The sequence below is a fragment of the Macrotis lagotis genome, chromosome X, assembly GCF_037893015.1.
Source record: "Macrotis lagotis isolate mMagLag1 chromosome X, bilby.v1.9.chrom.fasta, whole genome shotgun sequence".
Taxonomy (NCBI): Eukaryota; Metazoa; Chordata; class Mammalia; order Peramelemorphia; family Peramelidae; genus Macrotis; species Macrotis lagotis.
The window spans coordinates 260,761,734-260,783,580 of record NC_133666.1 but is presented as its reverse complement, the minus strand read 5'-3'; the positions used below and the strand labels follow the sequence as shown (position 1 = coordinate 260,783,580).

Genomic DNA, 21,847 nt, shown 5'->3' with positions numbered 1-21,847 from the left:
AATGTGTACAATGTTCCCTTGGTTCTGCTCCCTTTGCTCAGCATTAGCTCATGTAATTCTTTCCATGCTTCTCATGGTTTCTTATAAAACAATAGTATTCTGTAACATTCATATACAATAATTTTCCAATTCTTTGCCACTTGAAAAAGAGCCTATATAAATATTTTTGATCATGTGTGGAACTTTTCTCATTTTTTATGATTTCTTCTGAATATAGGCCAGAATTCGAATTGCTTGGTCAAAAGGTATGATCATTTTTTATTAATCTTTGGGCATAATTCCAGATTGCTCTCCAGAAAGGTTAGATCCATTTACAACTCCACTAGCAAATGCATGTGTTCCAATCTTCCCACATCCTCTCTGACATTGATTATTTTCCCTTTTTGTCATCTTAGCCAATCTAATAAGGTACCTCATAATTGTAATTTGCATTCCTCTAATCACTAATGATTTGGAGCATTTTTTCATATGACTATACATAGCTCTAATTTTTTCATTTGAAAACTCGAACAGTTCTTTAAGACATCAGTTGTTGAATATTTGATGGTCTGCATTGTAAGAGTGACTTTCCACAAGTGGAGCTCACTAATCAAATCACTGATCAAATCTATGATCCAGATGAAAACATGGGGAAAAAATGACATGGAGAAAGTTCAGAAGAATAGCCACCATAATTATTGAAATTTTAGTAAAATTCCTGTAACAGGAAGAATGAATTTCAGAGTACTGTGTGAAATATTTACAATACAAATGAAACTACAAAGCAATTCCTTTCACTTTGGAACTCCTATTCTAATGAGCTAGATAGTAAAAAATGGAAGAGTTTAGCTTCAAGTTAGCAAGAAGGGTCCTATTGTTGTTGGGATGCAGAAACCAAGCAGATTGTTATGCCCCCTTTTTAGTGTCATTTCTACCAATAAAATCCTATCATTTTTGAATGTCAGGTCATTTGACAATGCCAGGGACTTTGGTGACAGGAACTAGTTTTTTCTGGATCTTTGGGAACTATGGCAGGAGCAGTTCCCAAATTGCATCTCCAGCAAGCCTGCTTCAGGAACTGTATTGAAAGAAATGATGTTACCAACGCTCTTGGATTTAGGGTCCCTGAGCTGTCTGTGAGTCAAGGGTATTACAAGTGGTAGTGATGGTTTGATTTGGCCAACACATTCTTTCTTCTCTCTCATGATACCTGATGACTGACTTCCTTACTATATAGGTGTTAGTTGATGAAGAAATGCTAAGGAAACTGCATTTTTTTTTAGCCTGGAAATAGCTATAAAAACAGATGTATTAAGTAAGAAAAAGGACCTGAAAAGAGAATCTGAAAGAATGGCTTAAAATTGCTTAGGAGGAAACTGTTAGTATAAATATTAGCAAGAATATAATATAGAAATTATTTATATTTATAATTTAAATTTTGAGATAAGCGAAAGATTTTGAACTCTTCTCCCGGATAGTTTTTGGTAAAGTTGGTCATTAAGACTATCTTTCCATCAATAGTTTAAAGATGGTTTTGTTCTGAGGCAGAAGAATGGGTCAGGAGACAAGATTTCTTAAAATATTTTTTACCAACCTGACATCTCCACAAGAGTATTAGAAGGGAAGGAAAATGTATTAAAATTCACACTCAAAGATCAAATGAAGTATCATGTAAAAGTGCTTGACCTTAAAGAACTATATAAATGCCAGCTATTTTATTTGCTTTTAAAGTTTTATTAATATGTTTTTACTATAAAAAAAATTTCCCCCAAGCAAAACAAGTACCACCAATAGGCACATTCTGTTTTCTCATAAGTACAGCAGATGGATAGAGGGGGATGGATGGATGGATGGATGGATGGATGGATTGGATGGGTTGGATGGATGGATGGATGGATGGATGGATGGATGGATGGATGGATGGATGGATGGAGCAGTCAATCTTTCTGTACCCTGAATCCATCACCTTGCTGTCAGAATGTTTCATTATCAGTTCTTCTCAATTGTGAATAGACATTACATTGATCATAGTTCTTACTGCTTTCAAAATTGTTTGCTTTTAGACATTATATAAATTATTGTCATGATTCTGCTTAATTTATCCATTAACTTGTAAAAGTTTTCAAAATTGTTCATTTTTATAATATTGATGTTACAGCATAAATCATTCTTTTGGCCCTGTTCACTTCATTCTACCTCAGTTTCTATCAGTCTTTCCATGTCTTTTTGAAAACATCTCTTTCCTCATACATTATTTTCATATACCATAACTTTTTCAGCTGTTTCTCATTTTTTGGACATCCTCTACTTTCTAGGTTGTGTGTGTGTGTGTGTGTGTGTGTGTGTGTCTGTCTGTCTGTCTGGCATGTTTTCCACAACAGAAAAAGCTATTTTGAGTATTTTTATTGTTAAAAAAAAAAAACCCTTTCCTCTTTCATCTCTTTAGGTTTAGGCCTAACCAGTGGTATTATATGGATCAAAGGGTATGAACTATTTAGTAGCTATCTGTCCATAATGCCAGATTTGCTTTCTACAGTGGTTATTATGCTCATTCACAAGTCCACCACTGGTTTATCATTAAGTCTGTTTTGCCACAATCCTTATGTTTATCATTTACCTTTTTTTTTGTCATATTTGCCACTTTGAAGACTGAGAGGAACGATTTCAGAATTTTTTAATTTTTATTTATCTAATTGTAAATTGGAGTATTTTTAAAAATATGGCTATAAGTCTGAGTTCTCTCTCTCTCTCTCTCTCTCTCTCTCGGTTTTTTTTTTTGTTTGTTTTATTTAAGGTAATTATTAAGTATCTGAGGCCAAATTTGAACTCAGGTCCTCCTGACTCCAGGGCCGGTGCTCTATCCACTGAGCCACCTAGCTGCCCCTGAGTTTTTTTTTTAGGGTTTTTTTTTTTGCAAGGCTTTGGGGTTAAGTGGCTTGCCCAAGGCCATACAGTTAGGTAATTAGTAAGTGTCTGAGACCTGATTTGAACTCAGGTACTCCTGACTCCAGGGCTGATGCTTTATCCACTGCCCCACCTAGCTGCACCTACCCCTGAGTTCTTTCTCTTGATAACTATCTATTCATATCCTTAGATTGTCAGTTAGGGAAAGGGTCTTTTTTTAGCTTTTTTTTTTTACAAGGCAATGGGGTTAAGTGACTTGCTCAAGGCCACACAGCTAGGTAATTATTATGTGTATGAGATTGGATTTGAACTCAGGTCCTCCTGACTCCAGGGCTGGTGCTTTATCTACTGTGCCACCTAGCTGCCTCCCTGGGGAAGGGTCTTTTAAAAAAAATTTAATCAGTGCCCTGTATGTCTTTGGAAATAAGGCCTTTACCAGAGAAATGTGCTGCAAAATTTACCTCATTTGTTTCCCTTTTATTCTTTACTTTATTTGATTTGTTTGTACAAAAACTAATTTTATGTTGTCAGAATTATTCATTTTGTAATGATCTCTGTTCCTTCTTTGATCATGAATTTTTCTCCTAATCATGGATCTGGTTGGTAATTTCTTTTTCATTTTTCTCATAATTTCTTCCTGTTGGATTTTTTTTATTACTATTTAGAACTATACTGCAATTTGCATGAATTTATTTTAATGTATATCTTTTTAGTTTATGAAAGTTATTAGGTGTTACAATTAATTTTTTAGTTGACTCTTTAGGGCTTTTTAAGTAAACCATCATCCCATCCTAACTTTTTAGAGCCAAGATTTTTTAAGGGTATTATGAAATGAGATTGAAACGTCATTGGCTTTTGAATTAAAGATTTTATTTTATGATTCCATTAGTTAGTATGATATCCCTTTTTCCAATCACAAGCAATCATTGAGATTAATCTTGCCTACCTCAATAGCTAGGTAATTTAGACATTACATAAAGGGTACACACAGATGGGCTAGCTGTCTACATAGCTGTTCTTTTTTGTATGTACTTAAGTAATAAAATATTTATGCAGTTTGGCAAGGTAATTCCACAACCTGGGTTGATACAACAGCTGTATTACCTTTTCCCTTGTGGCCTGATTCCCTTTTTAATCTTCTGTTTTCTGCAGTTGAAGATTTATGAAAGCATTTGGTTCATATAGCAGCAAATAATATTGAAAGTTCCTTAAATTAGCCCAATAAAGAAAAAGTACTCAGCTAAGCCTTTTCATTCTCCCATATCTTTCAAAGTCTTAGAAATGTTTTATATAGTCTGCATTGTAGAGCTTTATAAACACCACATGTTAATTTTGTATCATTCTGGCAGATATGTAAATTCATCTCAACATTGCTTAAATTACATTTTCTTAGAAAATTGAAATATTTTGAATTTGCGATACTTTGCATTTTGACATATCTTGATTTGAAATAATCTAGTTGTAGTTGGATATGTTTCCAATCTCAGAGTTTTTTTTAATGTAAAACATAAATGCTGATTTTCTTCAATAGACTTTTGAAGAGATTAGGTAGTTTTCTTGGGCTAGAGATAGGTTAATTGTTTTTCAGTTATCTTATCAGATATTCCTGCCAACCAAGAATACTAATGTGGTATATTGTTTTTTGTTTTTTTCTTCTAGGTGCTCCTGATCCAACAGCAGGTGCTAGTATAGATGATGAAAACTGCTGGCACTTAGATGAAGAACAGGTTCAAGAACAGGTTAAACTCTTCCTTTCCCAGGGTGGGTACCATGGATCAGGGAAGCAACTTAATTTGCTCTTTGCAAAGGTAAGGGTTTTACTAAAAAAAAAAACCACATAAATATTTTAAGCTATGTATTTGGTGGTGTTCATACAATGATATATGTTAATGTTCTTATAAATAGAGACTCGAAGTCATTGACTATCCTTAAAAATTGTTTGATTTCAACCCAAACTTTTAATTTGTTGGGTGACCTCATTAAGACTTAAAACATTTTGTCTTGGGTTCTCATCTACAAAATTATGATAAATTGTGTATATTTTGAAGAAGTCATGAGTTCATTATAATTTCCTAAGTTTTTCATCAGATTATGAGCCAATATCAGTATACTTTTCATAGGTATAGATAGCATCTCATCTGTGCTTTCTTATCTTCTATGTATCTTGTCCTTAATCTCCCCTAAAAGTTTCAAAGGGTTCGACTTAAAACTGGTGGAAATTGTCTCTTTTACCATTTTCTGGATGCTTGTGTAGTAGCCAAGTTATCTGTCTTTTTATTTCTTACTCTCTATTACTGCCACTTCCTTTTCATATCATACATTTCCTAGAGAATACTTTTATTATTGTTGTCATATATGCTGTGTTTAATTTTTAAAGTGATGTTTTGAATGATTTCATATTTATGTAGAAAGCCTACAACAATTTTAATAAGCCTCCACATTAAATGAAAGAGAATTTAAAAAGAAGCATTTTTTAAATAACATGTATTCTTCCATAAGAAATTTATGAATTGGAAAGATCATTTTTTTAAAAATTTCATTAATGGCTTATATCTCTTTCACTATTGTAGAAAGTTTGTTGTTGTATCATGCTGAGAGAGAGAGAGAGAGAGAGAGAGAGAGAGAGAGAGAGAGAGAGAGAGAGAGAGAACACAACTGGATAACATTCTAATATTGCTGAAATGATAAGTTTTACCTCTTTTGTCATTAGACAAAAACTATTCATTGCAATCACAACTAAATTTGTTTATGGAAAATTTGTTTATGGAAAATGAGCAGTTGTGTAGAAATTTTTAGATTTGCAACTTGTCTTTATAGTTAAGGTACTTGAAACCATTGTTTTGTTCTATTGAAATGTACTAAATTCTTTTCAAGGATGGTCATAGAATGAGGTTGTTAAGGTTAGTACAACATTGTAATTAATTGATACTTAAACAGCATGTAATAAGGAATTATTAATTTTCAGAGAATTAAATATGGAAAAAATAATTACCTATATTTAATAAGTATATGCTAAAAATAATCCTTTCTTTGATAATTTAGAAAGTTTCATTGATCTTACAGGGCATAAGAGTCATTCTGAAAATTGGTTGTCATTATATTTCTATAGAAAAGTATTAGTTTTAGATTGTTGTGCTTAATATGCCTAATAATAGAGAGGGCATCATGTTTATGCTTTCATTAACTTGAGCCCTTTGGTAGAAAAACCAGTAGGAAGACAAATCCATTTACATCTTGATGACATATTCAGACAATCAAAATTTTGGATTAAAAAGCAGCAAGATAAATATCTACTTCTTTGTACCTGTTTATATCCTGAGAAAGACCTTATTTTCTACAGTAATAATTTTCAGTGTTTACTGGGCCACTCTTGTTATCAGAGAGGTGTACCTATTTTTCTTGATTTATGAGATCCATACTCTGTGCAGACTTGGCCCTTTGAGGGTTCATAGTGATCTTGGTAGTTGCCTGTATGTAGACAACAGATTTCTGTGCATTTTTGACAGGACTCTCATCATTTTCCCCTTGGGGGAAGGTGTTGAGATAGAAATGTTTTCAAAATATATATAGGAATCTTGACTCTTATTGTTAACAGTTGAAGGGATTCTCCACCCTATGTCTACCTGATGCAAACTCAGGAAATCTTACTTGATGGGGGGGGGGGGTCAATCCTGAAGTGATTTCTTTGTTACCTTCACTTTCAAGAACTTATGCTCATATCCGAGGAATTTGTTGCTTATTAAACACTTGCCTTCCTTTCTTAACCTAACTACATAGAGAATAAGCCTTTAACAAAAATTTTTTCTCCCACTTTTTTTTATTGATAAGGAAACTAGTGGGTGCAGAGTTGTTAAATACATGACAACATTCTCCATATTCCTAAAATAGATGAATTAGCCTAATGTTCCCAGCCAATATATTTTCTGTCTCATATTACCTTTAATTAATGTTGAATATGGTATGAGAGCATGCAGAAGAAAAGAAGCCAACCCAGGCTTTCTCTAAGTCAGTGGTTCTCATAATGTTAGCTAAGACCAGCATTCTCAACTTTCCCCATTTGCCATGGTAAAAACATTTTCACCTGAATTAACAGACAGAACAACAGGGGTTTTTTTTTTTGTTTGTTTGTTTGTTTTGTAGCCTTAAGGGAAAAAATACTTCAGTACTTAGGATTCATAATTTCATTGACTTGGGTACTTCCTCCAGTGAAACATATCATATACCATCCATACTTTAGTTAGTTTTTAATTGTTCTATCCTGAAGAATTCAACACACTTTGCCAACCTAATGAGAAGACTTTCTGAATTTAGCTAGACCAATTTTCAAGCAGCAGACTTAGAACTTTATCAACCAGTCTCTATGTAATATTTTTTCTGACTGCTTTAGGACCTTTTGGAGTTATTAGCTTAAACTTTAAGAACCCATAGGAGCCTCCATATTACTTTTAGAAGAATTTTAATAGAAAGACTTTAAAAGAAAATCTCATGAGTGGATTCCTGATTGAAAGCAGAAGCAGAAGGGTAAAGAAACAATTTGCCTGGAAACAGATTTCTGAGTGAATCTTCTTGGGTAGCATTTTAATTCCAGCCTTTAAAATGAGGAATAAACCATTTGGAGAGTTGTCATATATACCACTTTGTTCTTTACAATAGTTTGAGAAAGAGTTGGTTGTCATAAAGACTTCTTTACCAGTTTTCACCAAAATAGTACAATCATATTGATACTTGACTTTGGTAAAATTCTATACTCAAAAATCTTCATTTGCTGCTATCCTTCTTTTTTGTGGTTTATTGAAGCATGAATTATGTAGTTACTACTATGTGTGCGTTATAAATATGAACTGTGTAAAATTTACTAATGTTGAAGGATGAAGTTCTTTGTGAGTGATGCCTTCAAAACAATGCATTTTTGTTGAATAGGTGTAATAGTTTATTCTTTTATCCTTGTCCAGATTTGTAGAACAGAATGTAAACCAAATAGCACTGCATGGACATTGTTCTTATATACTTTTAATCAGTTTATGCATACACACCAATTAAGGTTTAGGCACTGTGTGATGTACTGGGGATACAAAGACAAAGATGAAACTAGCCCTGCCCTCAAGTAGAATCTACTAGCAGGAAACAACATGAATACAGATAAGGAAATGCACAATAGTAGCAGAACATTTTGGAGACAGAGCATTTAAAGCTTCTCTGTCATGTTTGCAGTAGAAGAGCTAGTGCAAAGCTTTATTTTTTTTTTTAAAGAAATTAGTCTTCCTTTGAGTGGTGTTTTGCTTGAAAATTTATTTGTAAGTGTCCTGTTTTCCTTAGGTGAGAGAGATGTTGAAGATGAGGGATTCGAATGGCGCTCGAATGTTGACATTGATAACAGAGCAGTTCATGGCTGACCCCCGTCTCTCACTTTGGAGGCAACAAGGCACTGCAATGACTGACAAATATAGGCAGCTCTGGGACGAACTTGGTAAATATGATATTCTATAACAATTACAGTTGAATCTGTTGAACATTAACAAACACAGAGAGTTGAACATTTCAGGGGCAGGATTATGTAGCTCTTGTTCCTGTTGTTAACTCAAGATTTAGTTGTTTAGCCAAAAGAATGAAAGTAATGTGTATTTTTGTGGTGGCATTTGGTTAGGGAATAAAATTGACTTAGAAATCTTGGTTTTTACAAATCAGTTTTCGCATACCTCAGAGAAAGTAACTATTTAACTTTTAAAATATGCCTTGTAGCTCATGATGTTGATGATTCTGAATTCTTTTAAAAATCTGAAATGAATTCATTTGTTTTAATTTGAAGTTCTTAATTTTTTCCAACAAAATAAGAAGTCATTTAATAAGAACTTTTTTTGAACTACAGCTGATTTAGATTTTTTTGGTTTTAGGTATTGAAAGGAGTTAATGAGAGTTAGTTGTTGATTTCACAAATCCTTGAAGACATTGGTGATATGTTAGAGTTTATGAGTCTAAAAAGCCTGACAGCCATTTTCTATGAGAAGAATATTAAGTTGATGATGGAGATTCAGGAAATCTTATAATCCAGTTTTTCGTCACTTGAGGAGTAAAGAACCAATACACATTGTGGATAGTGCTAAATTCCTTCATTTTCCCCTAATTATCATACATATCCAGGAATCTTTAGAATATTGAATATTCAAGAAATCACCATTTAAATCACCTAAAATAGTCAATTTATACTTTGAGGAATCTTTACATAGTTAGGAAACTTATTCAACTTATGAACAGAGAAAGATTTTTCCACTAAAAATCAATAAATGACATTTGTTATGCATAGTGGAGCCATAATTTCATCCATTTGGGGATTTCTTTGAATAGTGATGAATATATGCAAAACATGTTTTTTCTTGCTGTGCAGTTCTTGTTCATATCCTCCCCTAAATTCTTTTACAGGGGATCCATAAATTTTAATGAAAATGTAGATCACTGAACACAGTTTATCACGACTACCTGTACAGTATCTGCTCTGTCCATTTGATATTTCTCTCTTGCATATGAATTGTCTTCCTCCTTTTCTAGAGGTTCATCACCTTTTTACACTGATTTTTATAAACAAGCTGTTTTTGGTAACAAGCTTTATGCAGCCCTTTAACACTAAATGTCTTTCAGTTCTAAAACCCATGGTTTTGATTCTTCAGCTATTTGTGGTATTAAGTGATCCAACACCCATATAGTTTCACTAGAGTGTTGGTGTGAAAAAGGTGGGGTTTTGTTTCAGGGAACAACTTGGAAGAGTTAAAAGTGGTGAAAAATTTCCAAATTGCAGTTCAGTCTGCTTTCTTGGTCCAGTAATTATCATAATACCACCTCATATACTTTTTTTTAAAGATTTTTTGCAAGGCAAATGGGGTTAAGTGGCTTGCCTAAGGCCACACAGCTAGGTAATTATTAAGTGTCTGAGGTCGAATTTGAACTCAGGTACTCCTGACTCCAAGGCCAGTGCTCTATCCACTGCCACCTAGCAGCCCCTCCTCTAAAATACTCATAGTACTTTAAGATTTACAGAGTGCTTTATCCAAAACTCCTCTGTGAGGTCAGTAGTGTAAGACTTATTACCCCCATTTTACAGAGAAGTTAAAATATTTTTCTTTGAGTACACAATAAATGTCAAGGATAGCATTGAATTCAGGTTCTCTGACTCTGTGAGGAGTCTTATATATATAATACATCATGTTGTCTGTCAGACAAGTCAGTGGACTATCTATGCAGGTATATACCATTTAGAATTTTTCCCATCCTTATCCTCCTTGTCTTCTCTTCTATCCATACTTTTGGCTACTTTCTCTTCCTGGTCCTGAATTTCTCTTTTGGTTTCCATACATTGTTTTCCCAGTTCTCCTTCTTATCTGACTGATTTTTTTTTCCCTCTGGACTTTTACCTCTCTCCTGCATTCTCAAGTCATCCAGGATGGGTTATCTTTTCTCCTCTATCTACATGTTTCCTTTGTAAAAGTTTCCCCAATTTCCCCCAGTTGTCAGTGCTGTCTCCCTCCTAAATTTGTCTTGTACTTATTTATATGAATGTTGTATCCTCCCCCAGTATAATGAGCTATTGGAGGTCAGGGATTTTCTCTCATAAATCATTTTATCCCCAGAGTGTAGCATAGCACCTAGGACAGAATAAGTGCTTGATAAGTGTTGGTTGACATGAATTGAACTAGAAATAAGCATTCTTCATTCACTTAGATTTTCCTTTGTGGGGGTTATTAGGTCAAATACTTTTGAAGAATTGTGAATTAAGTTATTAATAAGGTTCTTTAGGATTCCTGGGCTTGATACAATCAACATAACATTGTTTATAAACAGGAGCATGAGGATGACCTCAACATCTATAAGGTTTTATTGTTTTGACATGAGATGAGTGTCCTCCACAACAACAAACACTTTTTTTGCAAGCATATATTACCCCACTTAATGCCTTAATTGATATTGATAATCACAGGATCATTGAACTAGGTTATTTGATGATTGAGATAGTTTGAATACTTTTTTAACATCTTCATTGTGGCATTTATTTTCTAGTAATTAAGCTACTTAAATATCTTTTCCTTTCTTCATTTCCCATTTTTCTGTGTTTATAGCTTATTTGAATAAATCAATTTGGTACAGTTGTAATTACAATTCCTTTATGAATATGCTATTGTGTCAGTGTGACCTTGGGTGAATCACTGACTAATAATACTTTTACAGCTGTTTTGAATATCAAATGAAATAATTTGTATAAAGTGTTTTGTAAACTTTAAAGCCACAATATAAGTAACTATGATTGGAGCTACTGTCCTGGACTCAGGAGTCTCTGGAAAAATAGTAGTCCTTACAAAGCATCAGCTCTACTTCAGGCTGGCTCCCAGAGCCATCAGCCAGAGGAGTAGTTTTTGTGGAGAGGCCACCTGGTAACAGCTCTTATGAATGTGAATGTCACAGCTCCTACCTCCCCCACAATATAGCACCTGAAGAACAAGGGAGAAATTTATCACCACCAAAGTTTTTGGGATTTATGAAAAGACTGAATGTAAGAAGTAAACATGGTTTTATCAATAGACATGAAATTAAAGGAGGTACATTACCATCTACTTTGCTATTGATATCCTTTAAGAATCTCTGGCCCTTTCTATCTGGTTTGCTGCCAGAACCCTCCTGTGGAACTGTTTTTGGTTACCCTCATAATACTGAAAGCAAAGGTCAACTTTTTAATTTGTGTCTCTGCACTTAGTACTGTGCTTTGCACATAAGTATTTGATAACTACTTCCTCATTTTTATCATAATTTTGTAACATTACATTTTGTTTTGTTGATATTTTTCTAATGGACATTGTACATGGTATATTTTTCTACTTTTGTTTAACCTCACTTTACATCAAGCCAAACCTCTTCTTGCTATGCACAAAAAGATGACCCTCCAGATTGAGCTATCATGAGAAAAAGAACAGACATTGATCAAATGAAATAGTATTTGTAAAATGCTTAGTTAGGTGTCTAGCACAGAGGTACTACATAAATGTTTGTCCCCTTTTTGATTGACCCATTGACTTAATTTGGTAGATCTTTTTGAGATCTTCCTAGCATTTATCTCCTGTTCACCCTTTGTCATAGATATTGACATACAACCTGCATTCATCTTCATTGTGGTTTTTTCACTTTAGCATACACTTTATAAAGTGAGAAAAAATAGTCATCCCATGGAAGGTTGTTTATTGTTCATTCTCAATAAAACCAACTACATAGTGTCAGTATTGAGGTTCTTGATGTAGGTGAAACCAGAATGTACTTGAAAGTTAAACTAGATGGAATGACAGACCCTTGTTTCTCCTTAGAGTGGTAAAGGACTTAGCCAGTCTTTTGCGCCAGACCATGGTCAAATTACTTCTCTGAGAAAAAAAAGACTTATTTTTAGTGTGTGTGTGTGTGTGTGTGTGTGTGTGTGTGTGTTGTGTGTGTGTTTGTGAGCAGGTATAAATATGAATACATTTAAATATTTCCCAGTTACATGTATCATGTTGATATACATCTGAAGTCATGGAAAACAAGTTTCCATACCAGCAATTCTTGAAAAAGAAAGCTCATATACAAGAACAAGGAAAAAAAAGCTTGAAAATTATGCTTCAGTCTACACTCAGAGTTCATCAGTTATTTCTCTGAAGATAGCTAGCATTTTTATCATGAGTCTTGGATCATAGTACCCAAGTTTCTCAGAGTTGATCATCCTGACAAATCTCATTACTTATTACTGTGTACAATGTTCTCCTGATTTTGCTCACTTCACTTTGCATCAATTCATGTAAGTTCTTCTTGGGTTTTTCTCAAATTATCCTATTTATCATTTCTTTTCTATTAAAATAAATTAATTTCTTTTTAAATATTTTTTGTATTTTAAATTTCAAATTCTTTCCCTCTCTCCTGGCTCCATCCCACCCATTGAAAAAACAAAATAGTGATATCAGTTATACATGTGAGGTCTTACAAAACATTTCCATTTTAGCCATCCCTTCTCCCCCTCCCTCCAATAGCAGGAAAAATAAAGAGAAAGAACTATACTCTAGTCTCTGAAGGTGGATAGCATTTTTCATCATGAGTCTTTTGATCAGAAAGCTAAGTCTTATGTCATTGGTTATTATAAAATTCTTCTGTTAGTGGATACAATCTTTTCTTGGTTCTGCTTACTTTGCTGTACATCAGCTCATAGAATCTCAGGTTTTTCTGACACCATTGTGCCTTCATTTCTTATAGCACAGTAGCATTACATTACAATCATGTTTTGTTCATGACTTGTTCAACCATTTCCCAGTTGATAGGCATCCCCTCAATTTCTAATTCTTTGCCACCACAAAGAGTGCAGCTATAAATATTTTTCTACAAGTAGGTCTTTCCCTGCAATATGGTAATGGTTTTCCCAAGTCAAAGGGTATACAGTTTTATTTATTTATTGTTTTTTTGTTTGAGATTTTTTTTTTGCAAGGCAATAGGGTTGAGTGACTTATCCAAGGTCACACAGCTAGGTTAATTATTAAGTGTCTTAGGTTAAATTGGAATTCAGGCCCTCCTGACTCCAGGGCCTGTGCTCCATCCACTGAGCCACCTAGCTACCCCTAGTATGCAGTTTTATTGACCATAATTGCAAATTGTTCTCCACAGTGATTGGACCAGTTTACAAATCCTATCAATTAATGAATTAGTATCCTTATTTTGTCATATCCTCCCTACCATTTATTATTTTTCTTTTTTGTTATGTTAGCCAACCTGATAGGTATGAAATGATATCTGATTTGTTTTAATTCTCATTTCTCAAATCAGTGGTGATTCAGGACATTTTCCACATGACTGTTGATAACTTTAATTTCTTTTTCTTGAAAACTTCCTTTTCATATTCTTTGACCATTTATCTATTGGGGAATGTCTCTTACTTTTATATATTGGCTAAATTCCCTACATATTTGATAAAATGAGGCATTATCAGAGAAACTTGTAGCTTTGGGCAAAAACGTTCAAATTTCGTGTAATCAAAATTATTCATTTTAATTCCTATGATCTCTGTATATCTTATTTAGTCATATACTCTTCCTTTATCTATAGATCTGATAGGCACATTAGAAAAATTATTTCTTGATTGAATGCATATACAACTTATGACACACAATTCAGGAGAACCTCAAAAATCTACAACTGCTCAGGGAACGATTTATTCTTGGCTCTAAATCCTAAAATGCTACTTATGGCATCTGTTTTAGGTTAGTTCATTATTTCTTTGGTTCATTTTTTTGAGTTGGGCATTAAATTCAGGAAAAGTTCTTGATTATGGAGCCAGTGATTCTATATAATTCATAGTATCCTAATCCTAGAAGAGACTTATGTGTGGTACAAACTCTTTCTTACAAATGAGGAAGAGAGGATGAGTAGTGTTCTCTATGGTAGGATGATGAAGAACAGCAATCCTAGCATGAAAACATGGAGTTGCTGAAATTTCACTTAATAAATATCAACTTCAGAAATTGACTTTTATTGCAATGTGTTATTTGTATTTTACTGAAACCGTGAATTAATGAGGTTGCATGTAATATAATTAAAAGCCTTAGTTGAATGAAGACTTCAGATTTTAGTTTGCTACAGGACAATTTCTAGAATACATTTTCACTTTTTCTGAAATTTTGTTTTAAGAATTCTGTACTAACTTTTAAGCTTAATTTATACAAAACTTAAGTGATAGCTTAGGCTTCATCATTGCTTAAGGAGAGACTAGATGGACACCTGTTAGGAATGGTGTCTAAAAGATTATTGTTTTAGATGGGAGATTACTAAATGACCTGTATGATCTCTTTCATGCCTAAGGTTTTGCTCTTCTGAATTTACATTTAGTTAAGTAAATAATGAGTATCAGATTTAAGCTGTTTCTCTGTCATTGCAATAGATTGTTCCACAGTAAGTGAGGACTGATTAGAGATGAGGAAGATAAGGAATAAGATTCAATATTAAAATATGATCTGGTAGTTTGGATTAAACTCCCACATCTTTTCTATAAATATCCAAGTCATCATAAATAACCTATTTATCCAGTTCTTTAAAAATTAAAAGGCTTAAAAACCATAATGATTAACTTATATTGCTCTAATAATGAAGTAAAATAATTTAAGAAATTTCTTTTTCAAATATTCAGGCAAAGAAGTTTAGTATTAAAAATTACAAATGACTGGTTATTAACAATAAGGGGAGGAATTAATACTCAGAAATTTTAATACAAAAGAATTTAAAGTGACATGGTCTTTAAAGAAAAGAATCATTTTCAACTTTAATCTGAACTCCTATCTCATCTCTCATAGTTATTTTTCCAAATAGTTTATAAAAATTATAAATTTCAGTTGGAAATTTAAATTCTATTAGAGTTAAAAATCCCACATGCTAATTTTGACTTTCTCCCCCAGATTCTACATCAGGTTAAAGATCTAGAACAGTACTCTTAACTTTAGTCTTACATGAGGAATGCTATTTCTTTCTCTATATTCTCTTCATTCTTCCTGTTTATCCCTCTACCATCAGTAACAAGCCTGATGTGAATTGAAATATCAAAGGGGTAAAATTATAAATACAATATGGTATCATTTTTTCAGATCTCTATTTCACAGACTACTTCCATGAAAAGGCCAGTTGTCAACCTTTCCCTGCCCCAAATTCCATCTTTGAAGAATTCCAGGCAAGGTGACTTCAGTGATGACATCTTAATATTGGGTCAAAAAATTAACTTAAAGTTGGTCCTGGGCAACAGAAGGAAAAGATTTTATTTCTTAATAAAGGGGGAAATTTTGACTTTGTGCCCCAGTGCAGGGATCACATTGCTTCAAGGCTCTGCTTTGGAATTAAATGCTGAGCACTGCCAGATGCCAGACATTGAGAAGAGGCTGAATTTTGTCGGCAAATGGGATCTGCAAGTTAATTGGTGTTTTCTACAGGCTTCTGGCTGTGAAATGAAATTGGAAGCCCTTTAGCCACATGGATAATACAGGACCTGAATACAAATGTCACATGTCACCATCAGGGCCCACTGTGAGACAATAGTGTTCCCACTCGAACACTGCGCCATTACAGATCATTTAAATATGGGGATTACATTTAAACTAAAAGCCCCATTTGCCTTTTACTGCAATTTAAATGTCCTCTTAGCAAAAGCTAAGTGACAAATTAAATGAAAAAAGTGCCCACATTTTTAAAGCTGTAATGCAAAACAACCTTTTATTGCTTCTCATGTGCCACGAATGAATCATTATACTTGTCAACCCTAAACCAAGCCATAATTGGAGCAGCTACTGTTATCAAAGTGGGGCCGTTCTTGTGACAGCTTAATAAAGCTGAAACTGTTAAATTAAATCTCAGATGCTTAACTCCTTAGCACCGGTGGATTCATTGTGTCCATTTCTGGCAATGGCCGATGCACTGGGGAAAAAAAGACTCGCAGCTTGAAAGGGCTTAATCTGATGAAAGCAGTCAAGTAAAAGAATCTGAAACAAGCATCCTTGCTGCTTAGTGGAATGATAGCACCCAATAGATTGTCAACATGTAGGTTGAAGATTGGCTTCCTGCCCCTGTCAGAGAGATTCTTCCCCCTCCCATTTTCCATCATTTTCAGAAAATCTTTGCCTTATTATAATTTAGCACAGGGCATTTGAAGGATGGATTTTTCTAGTAATGTATGGCCATTTGGGACCTTTTCTCTTTTTTTGTTTTTCAGTGGATGCAAACTGGTTCCTGCTTGTACTTGATTAGGACCCTTACCATCTTTGTCCTAAAAACTTAACCATCCTTGTCCTAACTCTTCTCAGGTGCTCATTTGATCTAGTTGGATTATTATTGTTGTTGCTGTTGCTATTATTGTTGTTGTTTTTGTAAATCAAAATGTTTCATTTATCTTTGTGGTTTATAGATTTTCAGGTTCCATGTAGATCAGTTTGGTCCAACCTCGCCCCCCCCTCATTTTATACATGAGAAAACCAACACCTAGGGAGGTTAAATAACTTGCCCAAGATTACATAAGGAAGTGAGGGACAGAGACAGGTTTTGAACTTCAGTTCTCTGTCTCCAAATCCAGAGCTGATTTTTGTTGTTCTATCACATTGCCTGTTACTGATATATAGTGGGTCTGCTTACAGGAACACTTAGGTTAGCCAAAAGGATAATATTTAGACAAGTCAGTTTTTAAGCATTTTGTATATTAAAAATTAGGCTTGCCCTCTGCTAGATTGCATTCATTTTTTTTCCAGTTCTGTGCCAGTACTGTCAAAATCACTATTTACATTGCATTCTTCTCAATTATGAAAGAAAAAAAATGAGAATGAAAAAAACAGCATAGGAATAGAGGCCTCTAAAGAGCTTTACATTTTTGTTAGGACCCTTAGGAAAGACATTTTTTCCAACCAATCCATTCTTGAAATCACATGCAAATTGTCTTGGAAGCAGCTCTCGGAAAGGGTGGAAAATCCTTTGATTCCAAAGAACATCCCAGTAGTGATTGGCAGCAAGAGCAACTACTGTTAGCCATAATGGTTATCTGTTCAATGTGCTTAATTACCATGGGATCCTTTAGGGATGAGTGGATATACTATAACCTCTCATCTGTACTGACTGTTCTCTTTCCTTGAAACTACTCCTAAACTGTAATTTTATTTTGTTCTTTGTAACTATAGGTTGTGGCTGCCAATCTATTAAAATCTAATTTAAAAAGATGCCATTAGAGGTCATAGTTAAATAAGATTTAATTATAGTTTTATCAAGGGAAAAAATTTCAAATTTCTGTATTATATACTATTTTATCAGATTTTAAATGGTTTTTTTTCTTTTTGAGAAGATTCAAGGGCATGTTTTAAAAAAACTGGATTTGAGTTGAGTTTTTTTAGTTGTTTAATGGACTTGATTAATTTTATTAAAATTGGTAATCTTTGCTTACTTAATATTTTGATCAAAATTCCATCCCCTTCCCCTTTTTCAAAGTTTCTCATCTGGTGTAAACTTCTTTCCTGGCAAAATGTTGGCTCTCACTATGTACTTGTAAGCAAAAATAGCCATAGTTGAGTATCTGTTTCCAGTGTGAATCTTGTTGCAAGGTTAGGTTAACCTCCCCCCCACCCCACCCCCCCACCCCAATGAAGTCAAAGCCAGAATGCTTGTTTAGAACTGAGAAATCTGTGGTGGGAAGGGAATCTGAATACAGCAGAGACCATATAGGTCTCGGGATCCAGGAGAATGAGAAATTAATTCACTTATCATTAGATTAGCTGGTACTTGGGAAACATTTGAATTTTTAGAGTTTTAATTAGAATACTTAAAAGTGCTAAATAACTTTCTGATCTTAAATAAAGAGCTGTTAGTTCTTTATCTGTACCATGCTTTTGTCTCCCTGGCTTTCCTTTTACTTTTGGAAGCCTTAGTTACATTGAGGCTCAAGCCCTTACATTTCCGTAGTGCAGGGAAGCAGCACGTGGTTATAGTTCCAATTCTATTGTCTAAGAAACATGGAGTAGCCTGGTGAGTTCTACAATATAAGATAATCATTTCTTTATCTTTTTCTGTATCTTTCAAGGAGCCTAACAATGTGGAGATGGACTTGGGGAAAATAGAAGTTCCCAGAACCAGTACCTCTCAAATTATAAGAAGTTTGAGGGAAATAAATAGACTTGGTAACCCATATTCAGTTGAGGGAAGTTTTTAACTTTTTCTCAGCAGTCTTTCTGGGCTTCCTACCCACTGCTTTGTAGACATGAATTAACATAAAATGCAACAAAGTTACACATACCTACCTATCAGCATCATTTTCCTAATTCCTCTTCTAGAATGAGTCACTCTTCTTATTTTACAGATGAAGAAATTGAGTTCATACAGGTTAAGGTACTCAATACAGTGTCACGCAGCTAAGTGGATAGAGCCCTGGACCTGGAAGAACCCGAGTTCAGTCTATCCTCACTTCCTAGCTTTGTAACCCTGGGTAACTAATTTAAACTCTGTTTGCCAGTTTCTTTAACTGTACAATAAGAGTATAATAGTATAGAGTATAATAAGAGCACCTATATCATAAAACTATTGGGAATATTAAGTGAGATGGGAGAATTTTTTTTAGGTTTTTTTTTGTGAGAGAATATTTTTAAAGCAGTTATAGCATAGTACCCAGTCCATAGTAGGAGTTTAATAAATCTTTCCTTCCTTCTTTCCTAGATAGATTTCCTGACTCTACCTAGTGCCCTTTTCACTACATCTACCTGTATTTGGAAAAGTAGGAGGAGGAAGGATTGAACATATGTATAAAGCACGAAAAGTTTATCATTAAATTAATGCAAATTAGTAGAAAGTAATCTTGTACAAACTGAATTTGATGAGTACTTTAAAGCATATAAGAGAGAAAGGAGAAAAGGAAAAAGGAATAACATGAAAATGTGAGTCAGGCCAAACAATTTAACTTGATTATAGGAAAAGGTATCAGTGAAGGGGAATAATAGAAATGATGTGTCATAGAGAAGTCCATATACCAAGCTTATTTCCTCCATTTTGATAAATATACTCAATTCAAAGAGTGCCTGTACCACTTATGAGGGAAATCTTGTCAGGGATAAGAACCTTGTTACAGAGTAGTTTTTTTTTTTCCTTTAAGGTTGAATCAGTTTTATTACATTGTTAAAGGGGGTAATTTTTGCCCCCTCCCTTGAATCACTTTATATAAAACCAAATAAGCTACAGTCTTTTTGTACTCTTTAGAGGCTAAGCATGCAAAACACAGATTTTATTTTGCTGGAAAATTCTTCCCTTGGTCATTTATTTATTTTGTCTTGAAAATTAGAACTGTCTGAGGCCTTGAAAGGAATTACATTTTTAAGTTTTGTTTTCTTTCTGTTATGTTACCTTTTATTGTGATGAAGTCATGGGATCTTTGAAATCTTGGATTTTTTTATTAGAAAATTGTCGTTTACTTACACTGACATTTTTATTTCTAATAGAAATTGTCTTCAAATATCCGTTGTATGAAGTTTTAAAAAACATCATTTCTCTTCAAAAAAAAACTGGAGGATAAGAATGCAGTTGAAATCATAGGGTGTAATTTTTTATTTTTATTTTTATACCACTTTTTCAGTGAGCTTAACTTTCCAGTATCACAAAATGTCTTTTTTCTAATCTCTCTCATGAATGTAACATCATAACTCTTATAAAACAAGTAATGATTAAATTTGGTATTAGTATTTATTAGCAAATACAGTTTTGGCTTCCATTGGCTTTCTTTAGGAACTCCCAAGGTTAGCACCACTATATTAGTACAGGATGTTTTTACAAAACTCTGATCTGGTTATTTATCTATCTTTATTAACTAGTTCAAATGAGATAGTTCATTACCAAACAACATTTCTGATAGTATATTGCAAAAAAAAAATTTTCCAATTTGTTATAGATTAGCTTATTAAGAAACCAATGTCATACCCTATCTTAAATTATTAATGGAATGTAAAAGTGGCAGTGCATCTTTGGTTTTTGGTATATTTTGGAAGAGAGCTTCACAGTGCATCTTTGTAACCTGATAACTTTTCTTTTTCCCAAATCAATTATTTTTTCATTCATTTTTCCCTTAACTTTTTTATTTTCTTCTCTTTTCAACTTTTTGTCAAATAAGCCTTATTGTGCTCTCAAGAAACTAAGAAAGGTTTATACTGCTCTCATATTATCATAAATTTTTGGTTGATAAAATAATGAAAAGGGTTGCTCCCAGATCAGTCCTAATTATTATTACAATGGGTTTGGAGAAGACGAAAGTATAAAGAGCAGAGTATAAAGTATAAAGAGCAGAACAAGAAAAAAGATCAGTTTGGTTTCAAAAATTTTCCATCCTAGCAACCTTGATATTATCCTTAGATTTTATAAGAAACTAGTGTTCTTGATGGTAATGATGAGGAGTGAAAGCTGAAGCAGAGTGAGGAAGGGGAACAAAGGCTTTAGGCAGTTTTAAAAGTAGTGGGTTTTTTCTAAAATAGATTGATTTATTTAAGAAAGATTATTTAAATTAGTATTGAATATCTTGGGGTCTGTGATAGGAGAGAACATGATGGTAAAATATTTTTGTGCTAGACTCATTTTAGAATGATCTTGAAAGTCTGTCTTTTTTTTTTTTGCAAGGCAATGGGGTTAAGTGGCTTGCCCAAGGCCACACAGCTAGGTAATTATTGTTTGAGACTGGATTTGAACTCAGGTACTCCTAACTGCAGGGCTAGTGCCCTATCCACTGCACCACCTAGCCGCCCCTGAAAAGTCTGTCTTAATGTAGTTTGATGGCAGTTTTTTTTCAACATTGAATTTGTGTTTAAGGAAAAATTTTATAATAAAAGGTGGGAATATACTTCAGAACTTTCTAACTTTGTCCCAGTTTATCTTCAATAAAAAGTCTCTTTTTAGGAGCAGCTCCAACTGCATATGTTTAAAACTTGATTCTGGAGTCACTGAAGATGTGTCATCAAAGTAGTGACCCAGGCAGGACTGTGCATTGAAACGATGATCTGACAGTGGTTGGAAGGATAGAATGAGGCTAGGGGAGAATAATGTAAGTAGAAGACTCAGTAAGAAGCCACTGTAATATTCAAGGCAGGAAGGAGTGATTCTCTATACTAAGGTGATGGTAGTGGGAACAGAACAGAACAAGAGACTTAGATCTTAAGACGGAGGGGGTGAGAGACCCTCCAGATTTAAACATGAGAAATTGTGAATGATGGTGCCAACCTGCAGACACTGGAATGTCAAAAGGAAGACTAGACCTCAAGGTAAAGCTAATAAGCTCAGTTCTAGACCTGCTGAGGTGTGACCTAGGACATCTTAAGGAAAGATTTTTTTGTTTTATAGGGAGACAGATGGAAACTCTGAAGAGAGGTCAGAGAGGCAGGCCAAACAGTTCTGGAAGTCATATGTAGAGAGGTGATCTAAAGATATGAGAGTG

General features: G+C 33.9%; 1 protein-coding gene across 1 annotated transcript in view; it reads left to right on the top strand.

Annotated features, from left to right (window-relative positions):
- The window catches only part of ZSWIM6 (zinc finger SWIM-type containing 6), a 209,901-nt gene that overhangs the window by 141,900 nt on the left and 46,154 nt on the right, over positions 1-21,847 (top strand). Inside the window, exons 3-4 of the mRNA XM_074207245.1 lie at positions 4,543-4,691; positions 8,200-8,350. Coding sequence (XP_074063346.1) covers positions 4,543-4,691; positions 8,200-8,350 — 300 coding nt within the window. The remainder of the gene's footprint in view (positions 1-4,542; positions 4,692-8,199; positions 8,351-21,847) is intronic.